Source organism: Podarcis tiliguerta (assembly GCF_965153285.1).
Source record: "Podarcis tiliguerta genome assembly, chromosome: 1".
NCBI lineage: Eukaryota > Metazoa > Chordata > Lepidosauria > Squamata > Lacertidae > Podarcis > Podarcis tiliguerta.
This window is the reverse complement of record NC_139534.1, coordinates 104533025-104547805: the sequence shown is the minus strand read 5'-3', so window position 1 is coordinate 104547805 and position 14781 is coordinate 104533025. Positions and strand designations below refer to the sequence as shown.

Sequence of the window (14781 nt, the reverse complement as noted above, 5' to 3'; positions counted from 1 at the left end):
GTCTTCTGTATGCAGTGAGAGGTTTGGCTGTTTGGTAAAGTACCTTTGGCAGCTGATGGAAATAGTTTCTCACAGTACTGTAGCTGTGTTTTTACATTCTTTCTTTAGAGATTTCTGGAGGAGACTATAAGGATGCAGATAGTAGCCCTAGTTGTAACATGGTCATGACTGGTGAGCATGCTTGCATTGGCACAAATGTGGGGCTTCAATCCATAAAAGACCTACCCTGATGAACACCTGACTCCTGTAATTCAGTCAACATTGGCATATTCACTGCAGCCAAAATAGGCACAGAAGGTACAAAAGAGCGCCAGAAAGAATGCCGTGATTAGATAGGAGGGTATGTTGAGAGCAAATTATCCCAACAGGGTAGATTTCAGTTAAATGTTCAGAAATTCTTACTCATTATAAGAACAGTTTAGCAGTGTTATAGGATAATGGGAATGTTGTAGGATCTCTTGGGGGATGCTTCTTAGAACATATGATATACTACTTTGGGCTGGGTGTAGAATTTTCCAACTCTTCCAGCTCTATTGTTTGTTTTCTCTAGACAGACTGGAGTATTTGAACAGAGATAGAAGATGAATAAAGGAAAGAATCATTTCCGTACATATGGAAGGCTTATTATTTTTATAAAATACTAGATAGTATATATTCTCTTCCTTTCTTTTGCCGCTCCAGATTTCTGGCCTTTTTTAAAAAAGAAAAGTCATCACCTATTGTGTCGCATTCATAAGTTGTGCCTGTATTACAATCTCCTTACCCAAATAACTCCTACTATTTTGTTGGATACTAACCCTGCATCTCAAAGGAGAAATAGATATGAATGGGAATCCTATTGCTGATCATTGTGATTACAGACCTACTTCTGGACATGCTGGTGGACAAAAAGGAGACACTTGTGTTGAAAGAGACTGTTTCTTTTCCCCTGCTTCTTACTATGCATCCATAATATCGCATCTCCTCAGCCAGCCAGAACCTAACGGTGAGCTAGATACTAGCTTTCTTCTCCCTTCCTCACAGAAAACTGAACTGCTGTTCCAAAGTGCTGGGAATGGCACCTGGTCCAGGGAAGCCTCCTCCCCGAGTCCTGACTGTGGCTTGATTAACTCTAGTCAGTTCCATAATGAACACCTGCAAGCTAAGAGGGCCAGGGTGGAAAATATTATCCGGGGAATGAGCCTGACACCAAACCCTATAGTGCCTGGTATCCAAGTGGAAGGAGATCAAAACCATTTAGAGAAAGTAAAGGGGAGCTATAGAGAGAACAAGAGAAAGCAGAGAGTTCCTCAGCAGCAAAGTCTGCACGATATTTCTCTGGCAAGAGCTGGCCAAAGTGGTATTCAAGTGGAAGAATGCCTCCAGCTGAAAAAACAGCTCCACATTTTGCAGCAGCAGCTGAAGCAACTACAAGAGAGGTTCGCTCAGCCTCATGAGCTGAATGATTCCAGTCCAAGCCAAGGAAGTATGGAGAAGACTTTGGGTTTGCTGAAGGAGAAGTTTGGACAAAGCTTGGATAGCGGTAGTCAATGTGTTTCAAGTGGCCATCGCAGAGATCGTTTTTGTAGAAACATCCCCAAGACGAGAGGATCTGAATGGTCAGAGAAAGGAACTAGAACATCAGATTCGCATAGTCTGACTTCAGAAGACAGAGCTCTTTCAGAGATATTGAAACGTGAGTTAATACAGGTGGTGACACAGGCTGTGGATTCTGTCTTGAAGCAAGTCTTGCCTGAATCCCCAGGCCCTCAGCCCCATCTGCCAAGTAGTCCCACAGTAACAGCCTCCTCTACTGGGAGAGAATTTACAGGTGCTGCAGCAAGTGCATCCAGCAAATGGCTTCCTAAGATTTCTTCCCATAAAAGCACCATTTCAGTAGCCACAGAAAAACCTCCTGCTTTCCCTTCCTATCTCATCCGCTCAAAAATGGAGAGAAAACCCTGCCAAGTACCACCCGTGAATTATCCCTTGGTTATGACCTCTGAAGTTCAAGGAAACAGTATTTTTAGCCAAATGCTGCTATGTGGCCAGAATAGCCCTTGGGGCAGCCTGTCTCCCAAAATGGTCCCTTCTCCAGAATGCTTAGATAGGCCATGGCGACCAATCAAACTGAAGTCATCTGTCATGAGACACCAGCGATGTCCAACACCCTATAAATCTGCTGAAATTGAAAGTTTGGCCTCTCTTCCAGCTTCAAATTCAGAGTTGGCTGAAATGCAAGCTTTGATGGATGGAATGTACTTCCCTTCAACACATATATCCTTCCTGCGTCATCAGCATCTTGCATCAGCTGTGAGTGGCTGTTAAAAAGGTAAAGGTACCCCTGCCCATACGGGCCAGTCTTGCCAGACTCTAGGGTTGTGCGCTCATCTCATTCTATAGGCCAGGAGCCAGCGCTGTCCGCAGACACTTCCGGGTCACGTGGCCAGTGTGACAAGCTGCATCTGGCGAGCCAGCGCAGCACACGGAACGCCGTTTACCTTCCCGCTGGTAAGCGGTCCCTATTTATCTACTTGCACCCGGAGGTGCTTTCGAACTGCTAGGTTGGCAGGCGCTGGGACCGAACGATGGGAGCGCACCCCGCCGCGGGGATTTGAACCGCCGACCTTTCGATCGGCAAGTCCTAGGCGCTGAGGTTTTACCCACAGCGCCACCCGCGTCCCATGAGTGGCTGTTAGTAGTAGGCAAATCTGTTCATTACAGCTTCTCCCAGTTTCTAACTATTTTTTCAGTTTCCATTGGTGTTTTTTTTATTATCCTCAGGAAAATTCACCAGCCTTCCAGTGCATATTACGTCTAACTATAATGCACTTTTTTTTGTTTCCCCCCACTAATACTGGCACCATCCTTACTGAGATTCAGACATCCAGTCAAAAGTATTTTACTTCAGTATCAGGGGCATTGCTGCGGGGGTGGGGGTGGGAATGGGTTATGCACTCATCGCCCCACTCCAAAATACATCCTCCAAAAACAGTTTCTAACCAAGTGACCCCAATGGGATTTTTGTTTTGCACACACTTGATTGTAGCATTTCACATCACATTGAGCTAGCATATTTGAACAGCAAATAACATATTTTGACATTCTGTAACCAGAATCTTACAGGTTTCCCTCATTACATGAAGAAACAGGACAACTCCACTACTTTATGTTCTGGATAAATTTATAGAACTTAATAAGAAGTAAGTAAAAGTTTATCTCATTCATCAAATGGCTCTGCCCTTGCAGGAATGGAGCAACAGAAACATTAACACATGAGGGTTTTTGTATGTAACTTTTATAGAGGTGACCAGAATAAATTATTTACTCCCACCCTGCTAAAATACCCAGGAAGGATCTAGTTATTGGCTGACACAAACAAAATAATAGCAAAAATAGTTACTAGATTTATCTTTTCTGCTGCAAAGACCCATAAAGAGATTTTGTTAACTTAATTGTATCTTGGTTTGTTAATGTCCTTAGTTTATATGTAAGTACCATATATTTCAACTTGGTTTTTTAATCTCTTAGCAACAGCGATGTAACAATAGGCTAGGCTAAAATACAGGCTTTGCAGCTCATCTAGCTCTGCCTAGTTCTCCTTAGTAAAGGCACTGTCTCTCTTAAACATTCTCTGTCAGATTAGCCCATAAAAGCCTGACCTCAGCATCTGAACTATTCAAGATTCAACACTGTGTTAAGGGCCCTCATGATGCCCAAACATTTAGAGAGCTATCACACCTTTAAGAGCTGTGCAGAAGGAAAAATTATCTCAGGTGAAGCTTCCCTCACCACTGCAAGTAAAGACACACCTAAACAAATTCTGCCTTCCTTTTAGGATTGGTTCTTTTAGGATCTGGATCTGGGAAGCTTAACTGCACTACATGTGCCTATGGAACAAGAGAGATTTCCAGAAAAATAAATGCAAGTCAAACAAGTGACTGGTACAATGCAGGATCTCACCCTAGGTCAGATACTACTCCTGATGAATAACTCCTGACCTAGGGTGAGATCCTGCATTGTAATAGCTTTGATCATTGAGAAAACTAACAGGGACGATAGAACCTGCACTCAGTAACTTGACTGCTCAGCTTCCTCCCCTTCCTCTTGCTGTGACAAGTTGATTCCTGCAGGCTACAATTGATAGACATGGAATCACTGCTATATAATGACAACAAGGAACAGCATTTGCCATCAATAGCTCTGCATCAGGAGTTGGCAGCCCTTAAACATTGTTCAGCAATTGTTCCGCAAGGTAGAGTGTTACACAGCCCCAACTAATGTTAGCTTGGGGGACTGGGAACAGCAAGCAACTTTTTCCTTGACTCCGAATTACATCCAGGAAGCTTTAACCCCTGGTCATCTGAAAAAGGCTAAGCTGATGTTCTTCTTCTCTCGCTACCCCACATCTTCTCTGCTGAAAACCTACTTCCTAGACGTCCAGGTAAAAGTATTCGGCTTATTGTATTCCAAAGTTAATGTAAAAATGTGCAGATGTTGACCAGGTTTTGTTCCAAGAAACTGAAAGAGGAAGAAAGGTATTGCAAGAAATAAGTACCAGCTAGCAAATGTGCATACCAGTATGTACAAAATAATTGTAATTGAGGGGTGGGTGAGGGGTTGTTTGTTTGTTTGTTTGTTGTTATATTATGTATTTGTGTTTTTATATTGTAGTTTTATGTTGTGAAGCAGCCCGAGATCTACGGATGAAGGGCTGTATACAAATTTAATACTTACAAAATAAATAATAATTTTAGACTGTACCACTCCTGCCTCTCTGCCTAGTCCCCAGCCTCTCATTTGGACAAAATGTTTCATTCTGGGGTTTGTTTGTTTATTGGTGAGCTATATTAGGTTTGATTTTGATGGAGAAAGGTGGAAAGTCAATAATTAAAATAATTCATTGGATTGGATCAGTACATCCTCCGTAAGGTTGTGGGTGTCAGGTTGGAATCAGAGCATACCACAGAACAGTTCAGAATTTCCCTGCCTTTTCTCATGAGTGAAGCGCAAGGCCTCTTTGGAGATCAGTGGTGGAGTGTTGGTGGTCCCTAGTGACAGTTTACAGAGCAGCAACATTATTATGCTTATTCACAATGGATGGCGGGGGGAGGGGAGGAATGGATGGCCCATTGGTGCTATAGACTTATAGAGGCATTGTTTTCCACAAGAAGTTGAAGAAGGAATTAAAATAGAGGTTTGACCTGGTTTTTGATATAATGCATATATTCCCAGTAAAAACCTGGCAGTGCTTATCTTTGTGGGCAAGACCTACTAATAGGTTTGCTTGAAAGTATGGCTTGATTAGCAAAGGACATATTTTTCCCTGGAATTATTCTTTTAGTTCAGCGGTGGTTAACATAGGCCTCTCCAGGTATTGTTGAACTCCAACCTCAGCCAGCATGTCAGGGATGGTGGGAGATGTAGTGTAGAAAACTCTAGAGGATCACATCAGCCACACAATCTGTCTGTTGCCCCCTCGCCCTATTGAAAATGACTTCTGCTCCAAAATAAAAGGGCAAGGTGGAACCTGCTAATTAAGAAGACAAGCTGTCTGCATCAGGGGAGTCATATGCCTATGACTCACTGTTTCTGCTCATGTGTTCATGCTCCTTTACCATGGGTGTTTTCAATGTTATGCCTCCAAAATCTGTCTCAATATTTCCCATCCACACAGGTAGGAGGTGCTTGTTAGGATGTACATATCCAAGAATACCATGTTACATGTTCTTTCCATAGTTCACCCGCTGCATCACCTCCCAGCTCATCAAGTGGTTTAGCAACTTCCGTGAATTTTATTACATCCAGATGGAAAAGTTTGCCAGGCAAGCCGTCTTGGAGGACCTCACAGATCCCAGTGACCTCATTGTGACCAGGGACTCTGAGCTCTTCCGGATCCTCAATGTGCACTACAACAAAGGGAATGATTTTGAGGTGAGGTTACGCTTGCTACATAGTTTTATTTTGCCTGTTGTGGCATTTTTCTGAGAAAATGCCCTTTTTACCAGAACTAGATAACTCCCTAAAACATAAGGACATAAACAGTGAAACAGAACACTTTAGGCTGTGCAGAAATGTAGTCTTTTAAGCACACTGGTGTTGGTTTCCCCCCACAATATGCTTTTGTACATTGCAGGTGGTAACTGTACACGCCTTCGTACAATCATGTCATCTAAAGCGGCAGCATGTACATCTGTCTCTACACACAGATCAACATGTTTTTTTCCAAACTAGTGCACAGCAATGTTCTTTATTCCCCTCTCCTCAATTAGTGTTTTAATATAATTAAGCAAGCAAACAAACTTTTTTTGCAGGACATTCAGGCAGTGGCGTAGCGTGGGTTGTCAGCACCCGGGGCAAGGCAAGTAATTTGCGCCCCCTAACTCGTGGATTTGCGCCCCCTAACTCGTGAATTTGCGCCCCCTAACCCTAACCCCCAGATGTTGCGCCCGGTGCGGCCGGCCCCCCCTGCACCCCTCACGCTACGCCACTGCATTCAGGACATTCACTTTGATGAAGATCAGTCCACCCTATGCAGATGTCAAACTGACCAGTGGCTGCTTGATAGTCCTAACTTTCTTCTTCTCTGTCTGTAGGTTCCTGATGGTTTCCTGGATGTTGCTAGTCTGACCCTTCAGGAGTTCTTTAGTGCTGTCAGGGCAGGGAAGGACTCGGACCCGTCCTGGAAAAAGCCGATTTACAAAATAATTTCCAAACTAGATAGTGAAATACCAGATGCATTTAAATCCTCCACTTGCCCCAAAGAGCTGAACCAAGGTTAATGCACAGTTATCATGGCAACTGGTACATGTGACTATAAAACAAAGCTATCGCTTGAGGATGAGGCCGGCCAATGTCAACATCAAATCTCCACTACATACCAATGTAATGATTGAGATTGGACTTTGTAAAGAGCACATAGTGCCATCAATAGGCTGATTACTTTATGGAGTAAAGTATATGAAAGGCACTATTCTGGGGTGGGGAACCTCCTCCTTTCCATCTGTTGGTATTCCTAAATGGCCGCCATGTCCATTGTCAGTTCTACATGCTGTGTTACTCTCATTATGTCCATGTTCACTGGGGCTGATAGAAACATCTGGACCACACTAGGCTGATGAAGGGTGACCTACAATTTGATCCAGGGTTCGCTAACCTGGAGCCCTCCAGGTTTTTATTTATCATACTTATACATGACTGTTCTGCCAAGGGACCCAACCTCTACTGGCTCCAGCCAGCATGGTCAGTAAGAAGGGATGCTGGGAGCTGTAGCCAAGCAATGTCTGGATGTCACAGGTTATGTAAACCTTTGATGTAAACCTTGCCAAGCCCCCTACAGGAAAAGCTAAGCTTTCCACAAGCCCAACTGTATCCTCTTATGTTTGCTATTTGACTAGTCTCAACCCCCCATTTTGCTAAAGCTCCAAACCCAAAACTGTGTGCCTGTAAATAAACTTTCGTAAAAGCTTCTGTAAACCTTCACAAGAACTTCAATTTTGCCTGTGAGCAGCCCACAGCCTTATGCATGTTTACTCAGAGGTAAGTTCCATTGTATTCAATGGAGCTTTGCTCTGATTAAGTATAGATAGGACTGCAACCCTTAAGTAACTTAGCACTGCTTTTCTTATATTCAAATGTAGCTTGTTATTAGTCTTGTCTGTGTATTTCTAATGTGCCCCTTGGTGTTGTCAGGCAGAATAATTTTGAGCACTCTTCCTCAGTTTCTCTGGAAGTTGCAGTAAACATACTTTAAGCCCATTAGAAGTATCCGGTTCTATCCCTTAGGTTTTGCTGACATTATATACTGTAGTTTCAGTTTATCATTCCTAAATTGTATAGCTTTGGTGCCCAGTTTATCATAAAATAAACAGGATGAGTGGGATGTTATTATGAAGCAAGAGGTTGTCTGAGATGTTGTGAACTTAGGGACAAATAAAAAGGAATACAAAAAAATAAAATGCACAAAATGCACTAACTTTGCACTCAGTTATTAAATCCGATGCTTAAGCATTCCACATTCCAGTGATAGGTCCTTCTATCATTAAAACAGTTGGCAAAGTTTAGCCAACACATTGTGGCCTGCTGGAGTTCTTCTTTCTCCCATGTTCTAGCCAGACATGTGTTTATACAGTGGTACCTCGGGTTACATATGCTTCAGGTTACAGACTCCGTTAACCCAGAAATATTGCTTCAGGTTAAGAACTTTGCTTCAGGATGAGAACAGAAATCGTGCTCCGGTGGCGTGGCAGCAGCAGGAGGCCCCATTAGCTAAAGTGGTGCTTCAGGTTAAGAACAGTTTCAGGTTAAGTACGGACCTGTGGAACGAATTAAGTACTTAACCTGAGGTACCACTGTATATTCTTCTGGCTTCCGTCCAGAGAGGCTGAGGCAATCCACTAAAACGGGTCACATATAAAAAATAAAATTATTAATATAGACACTTTTAGCAATTTGTTTCCCTTAATCCCCAGTTATATGGATAACCCGGTCAAGTGGAAACAGACTGAGATGTGCTCAACGAAGCTCTATTCACTGTTTCCTCCAGTTGGTTAGCTATGTCTGAAAGACTTTACAAACGTGTAAAGTAAAAAGGGGAGTTTTCTGCTACTTTTTGAGGGAAATTTATACAGTAAGGCAAAAATGGCTACTCTGTTCCCTCTGCATAGACAACATATTGTTACTTCCTTCCCACTTCTCTGTGTAGAAGGCGATAGAGAGGGACAGCACATAACCCAGGATTGGTTTCCTTTGGAAAAAGAGACCACTGGAGGCTTAGGGCATTTTGTTAATATTTGAGTTTATTTACAAATACACAACGTAAGCACAGGTGGAGGGAAACAGCGCAACACCCGCCTTCCACTTTTAGCACCGCTTGTTTCCCTCGAACTTTCCTTGGCTATGAGCGGCGGGCGCGGCGCTACGGAGCCCTCTTCGAACTCTGGGCAGCAGGCGGCGGCGAAGAGAGGCGGAGTTTGCGAGCTGTATGCAGATGAGGCGCCGCCGCAGAGCATTGTGGGGAGACGCGAACCGGGGCGCGAGGCGGGCATGGAGAGGTCGGTGCTCCGTCAGGCTGGGCCGATAGATGATGCCCGGCTGCGGCTGAGCGAAAGAAAGCGGGGACGGGGCACTCGGGCGGGTCTTGGTATGCTCGCTGTGCTTTGAAGGGGTGCGGGAGGAAGGCGGCCCGGGTCCGGTCTGACGAGAAAGCATACTTACCTGGCAGGGGAGACACCTTGATCATGAAGGAGGTTTTCCCAGGGTGAGGCTCATCCATTGCACTGCGGGTGTGCTGACCCCTGCGATTTCCCCAAATGCGGGAAACTCGACTGCATAATTTGTGGTAGTGGGGGACTGCGTTCGCGCTTTCCCCTGACAATTCAGGTGCAAAAAACAGAAGAGAAAATGCTTGGTGTTAGGTTAAGGCTGGGTTGCTTTCTGCTAGTTAGTTTTTACTTTAACGCAGGAAGTGTGTAACTGGGAAATGTGAAAGTGGGAAAGTAATATTTCTCTGTTAGGGCACCACCGCAGCGAACAGATGCAAGAGCTGTCATGGGGTCTTTTGATTTGTTCCTTATTAGGTTTATGCGGAGCAGTTAGTAAGCACTCTTTGGGTTTTGCTCAATCGGCTACAACGCCATCTAACAGTTATGAGTCCAGTCCACATTTTACTAGCTTCTCCACAATAATATCACAGGGGATTTTGTCAAAAGCTTTAAGCAGTGTTCCCAATTGCTAATTAATGAGGACTCGCTATTTTTCAAAAGCCAAGCCACGGCCCCCCTACTTTTGAAAATTTTGATAACTCTATGGTAGTTACCTCTGCAAAGAATTTGCACTCTATGGTAGTTTCTTCTGCAAAAATTTTTTTTTAACACAATGTGGGTTAAAGGCAAAGGGACCCCTGACCATTAAGTCCAGTCCGCCCTAATAAACAAAGGATTTTAGGTATACTAAAAAACAGACTAGGGCTGAGCGATACCTGATTTTCAACGTCGTGATATAACAGCAGTTAAACATTACAATATTCCGATATATCACGATGTCTGAATGAAATTTGGGATCAGGCGTGAGGATGTGTATTGAAATTGGCTGCCTTGTTCTCTCCCATGAGGAGCGATAGAATGCTGCGTATTGCAAGGTTAGAATCGTTTCCCCGCAAAACCGATTTTGGCCAATATATTGAAAGATCGCACAGCGCTAAAACAGATTAAAAAAATTATATTACCATACAAAAGGGATAAAATAATTAGAACAAGTAAAAGCGGTGAAAGCTTCGGGAAGCAGTCCGAGATTAACGAAAAGTACACGACAACCAGCATTTTCTCTTCTGTTTTTAGCACATGAATTGTCAGGGGAAAGCGCGAACGCAGTCCCCCACTACCACAAATTATGCAGTCGAGTTTCCCGCATTTGGGGAAATCGCAGGGGTCAGCACACCCGCAGTGCAATGGATGAGCCTCACCCTGGGAAAACCTCCTTCATGATCAAGGTGTCTCCCCTGCCAGGTAAGTATGCTTTCTCATCAGACCGGACCCGGGCCGCCTTCCTTCCGCACTCTAACAAGGCACAGCGAGCATACCAAGGCCCGGCCGAGGGCCCCGTCCTCGCTTCCCTTCACTCGCCCGCAACCGGGCATCATCTACCGACCAGCCTGACGGAGCTCCGACCTTTCCATGCCCGCCTCGCGCCCCGTTCGCGCCTCCCCACAATGCTCCGCGGCGGCGCCTCATCTGCATGCGGGAGTCTCTCCGCCTCCTCACGCCCTTCCCTGCCAAGCCGCGTTCAGGCCAAAGAGGGGGCGGAGCTGCTGACTCTCAGTCCCAGCGGCCGCTTCTCTAGGGCACCGCCGGAGGAAGAAGAGAAGTTGGTTTAAGGCAGAGTTTGTTCGTTCGCCTTGTCGTCCTCGCGCTGCCGAGCACCCGGCTTGCAAGGGCGATGACCAGGCACGCTTTGGCTCCACAGCCCAGGAGACAGGGCGGGAGAAATAGATTTCAGTATTCGCTCACATTCCCAGCCCATTTTTCCCGCCTCTTTTGCTCTGCTCCTCCCATGCCCTCCCTCAGCTACTGAGTTTTACTCAGGACAAACTTTAAAAACCGAAAACTTGTGACAGTATAGTTAACAAAATACCACAGAGAAAGCAATTAGAGCTACTCTCAGAAGGAGAAGCTACTGGACAAAACAGAGTGGCAGAGAAGACAATCCACACGAGCATGACCGGTTGCCTCAGGATTAATAAGAAACGCCCGGGTCGTGGGGAAACGGTGAAAACCCACTAAGAATAAATAATCTGAAAGTGACAGCAACCTGGAAAAGAAACCTCTTTTAGCTGAACAATACTGAACGTCTACAGTAGTTCCTCTGCACTCTTGCTCGTTCCATGGACGCCGTAGGATGGCGCTGCTGGAAAGCCGTTGTCTCCGGAGAAGCACATATTTGAAATAATTTATTGTCGCTTGTACAACTTGTATACAGTGAGATTACACGCGCACCCCCCAGTCAGCTCTCTTAGTCTTAATCCCCCCCCCCACCAAACCCGAAAGTCAGTTCTCTTTTCATTCAGCAGCCTAACAGCCCATGGATAGAAGCTGTTCTTGACCCTGTTGGTGCGACTAATCATGCTTCTGCCTGAGGGCAGGAGATCAAGAAAGTGCCGGCCAGGGTGTGAATCATCCCTGAGAATTTTCTTCACTCTCCTGAGGCAACGTTCTTCCGCTATTTCATCCAGCGGATTCACGGGACAGCCCATAATATCTTGTGCTGTATTCACCACCCTCTGTAGGCACTTCCTCTCAGTTGATGTCAAACCAGAGTACCACACCGTGATGCAGTATGAAAGGACACTTTCTATTGTTGACCGGTAGAAGGAGATCATCAAATGTTGATTGACATCGTTCTTTCACAATACTCTGAGGAGATGGAGTCTCTGTTGGACTTTTTTAACCACCTGGGTTGTATTTATTTTCCAAGTAAGGTCTTCACTGAGATAAACTCCTAGGAATTTAAAGGAAGAGACTCTCTCCACACAGCCCTCCCCATGTACAGCCGGGCTAGTTCTCCTCTCTTCCTCTGAAAGTCCAACACCATCTCCTTTGCCTTGCTGATATTAAGGTGCAAGTTGTTCCCTAAGCACCATATAATTTTTTTTATATATAAATTATAAATTCATATATATGAAGGCTGAACAACTTTGTACAGCGGCCTGTGGAAAACATACATGTTAATATTGTTGTTGTTTAGTCGTTTAGTCGTGTCCGACTCTGTGACCCCATGGACCAGAGCACGCCAGGCACTCCTGTCTTCCACTGCCTCCCGCAGTTTGGTCAGGCTCATGTTTGTAGCTTCGAGAACACTGTCTAACCATCTCGTCCTCTGTCGTCCCCTTCTCCTTGTGCCCTCCATCTTTCCCAACATCAGGGTCTTTTCCAGGGAGTCTTCTCTTCTCATGAGGTGGCCAAAGTATTGGAGCCTCAGCTTCAGGATCTGTCCTTCCAGTGAGCACTCAGGGCTGATTTCCTTAAGCATGGAGAGGTTTGATCTACTTGCAGTCCATGGGACTCTCAAGAGTCTCCTCCAGCACCATAATTCAAAAGCATCCATTCTTCGGCGATCAGCCTTCTTTATGGTCCAGCTCTCACTTCCATACATCACTATCGGCAAAACCATGGCTTTTACTATACGGACCTTTGTTGGCAAGGTGATGTCTCCTTTTTAAGATGTTGTCTAGGTTTGCCATCGCCTTTCTCCCAAGAAGCAGGCGCCTCTTAATTTCATGGCTGCTGTCACCATCTGCAGTGATCATGGAGCCCAAGAAAGTAAAACCTCTCACTGCCTCCATTTCTTCCCCTTCTATTTGCCAGGAGGTGACGGGACCAGTGGCCATGATCTTCGTTTTTTTGATGTTGAGCTTCAGACCATATTTATGTTATAAGCATTTATGTTATGTTAATATTAGAATGTAAGGTAAAAAGCCCTTCGGGTTGAGACCCAAGACCCACTAGCGGAAACGCTCTTCTCACGGCAGCCAACCAGATGCCTCTCTTGTGGGAAGCCCTTTTTCCGCTTGTGATTCCCAGCAACTGGCATTCCTTACACAAGTTCTTCCTGCTGACTAAACGCCACTTTTCTGAATGCTCTCCACACAAACACCGACAAACAGGCAACTGAAAAGCTGAGCAAAACAGAAATCAAAATCCTAGTAGGCGAAAATAATTTTATTAGGCAGCAAACATTTATTCTGTTTTTTGTACACCAGTCATCAGGGGAAAGCGCGAACGCAGTCCCCCACTACCACAAATTATGCAGTCGAGTTTCCCGCATTTGGGGAAATCGCAGGGGTCAGCACACCCGCAGTGCAATGGATGAGCCTCACCCTGGGAAAACCTCCTTCATGATCAAGGTGTCTCCCCTGCCAGGTAAGTATGCTTTCTCATCAGACCGGACCCGGGCCGCCTTCCTCCCGCACCCCTTCAAAGCACAGCGAGCACACCAAGGCCCGGCCGAGTGCCCCGTCCCCGCTTTCCTTCCCTCGCTCGCAATCGGTCATCATCTGTCGGCACAGCCTGACGGAGCCCCGATCTCTCCTTGCCCGCCTCACGCCCCGGTTCGCTCTCCCCCACAATGCTCCGCGGCGGCGCCTCATCTGCATACAGCTCGCAAACTCCGCCCCTCCGCTTCTCTTCGCCGCCGCCTGCTGCCCGGAGTTCGAGGTTCGGGAAAGCAAGCGGCGGCGGGCGGCCAGGGTGTAGTAGGTGGTGCTAAAAGGAAAGAGCAGGATGTGGGGGCATGAGAAAGCGAATCTTCGGCCGGAACAGTGCTGGCGTCAGGCTATTTTGCGCCCTTGGCAAGTCTAATTACTTGCACCCTGAAATAGAAATTGCTCACTTCGGTTTTATAAAGCAGCCCTGTTTAGGGATTTTTAAAAATGTTTTATCTTTTATCGTGTTTTTAATATTCTGTTGTTGTTGCTGCTGCTGTTAAAAAGCGATTATCTTGCAATAAAATAAAAATAAAAATACAAAACTTGAAACTGCTCGTTTTATTTTAAATTGGAAGCGTAAGTGATACAACTATCTATTATTGCCTTTCTCAAATGCAAAATAAAATGTTTTAGTGCACAACTAATTGTATAAAACTGCGCCCCTCAAAGGCCAGTCCTGAGTCCCTTTGAGGTCTGCACCCTAGGCAACTGCCTAGTTGGCTTAATGATAGCAGCACCCTGGGTAGGAAGCCTCTGAAACCTGCAATGGCACCAGGCTGTCTTATGTGGCTCCCTTTTCCCACTCTGAGCCCAGTGGATGGAGTCAAGGAGAAGGATGACTTTTTCCTTCAAAGGGGGAAGATGGAGTCACAGGGGTTGAGTATTCACTATACACATTTAAAGGGTGTTTTCCCCTCAAAGGATTCTGGGAACTCAGTTACCTATTGTCAAACTTAAAAAAAACACCAATACCCAGAATTCTGGGCAGGATAAAATGTTCTTTAAAAGTATGTGTACACAGTTGGGTTCCTTGTGTAACCATTGTGTGCTAAACTTTACCCACAGCCATCTGATCTGAATTCAATATTGCTCAGGCCTCACTTAAACTTTTTCTGGGTCTGTCCTAACCCTCCTTTTAAGATTCCCTTTATATTCCTTTGTATGCCAACAACAAAAGGAGGAAGTGTTGGAGTGGAGAAAAGGCAGTTGGGGGAGGGGTTACCTCCATTATCCTTTCTATGGGGATGGATAATTTGTCAGTGGTAGTAGATGCTTTGCATGCAGAAAGTCCCAGGTTCACTCCATATGTGGTTTTTTTTAAA

The 14781-nt window shown here is 45.3% G+C and overlaps 1 protein-coding gene across 1 annotated transcript; it reads left to right on the top strand.

Moving 5' to 3' along the window:
* The first annotated feature begins 714 nt into the window (after nt 1-714).
* Nucleotides 715-7950, top strand: PROX2 (prospero homeobox 2). The gene is made up of 4 exons (XM_083447255.1): nt 715-2292; nt 4322-4423; nt 5719-5913; nt 6576-7950. The coding sequence occupies exons 1-4, from the start codon at nt 823-825 to the stop codon at nt 6759-6761; spliced, it is 1953 nt and encodes a 650-aa protein (XP_083303381.1). The 5' UTR covers nt 715-822; the 3' UTR covers nt 6762-7950.
* The last annotated feature ends 6831 nt before the right edge of the window (nt 7951-14781 follow it).

Bases quoted from the DNA above. Each gene is read 5' to 3' on its own strand.
- PROX2 (XM_083447255.1), top strand. From the start codon at position 823: ATGAATGGGAATCCTATTGCTGATCATTGTGATTACAGACCTACTTCT. The intron at 2,293-4,321 runs GTGAGTGGCTGT...AATTACATCCAG, and splicing joins ATCAGCATCTTGCATCAGCT to GAAGCTTTAACCCCTGGTCA. The intron at 5,914-6,575 runs GTGAGGTTACGC...CTCTGTCTGTAG, and splicing joins ACAAAGGGAATGATTTTGAG to GTTCCTGATGGTTTCCTGGA.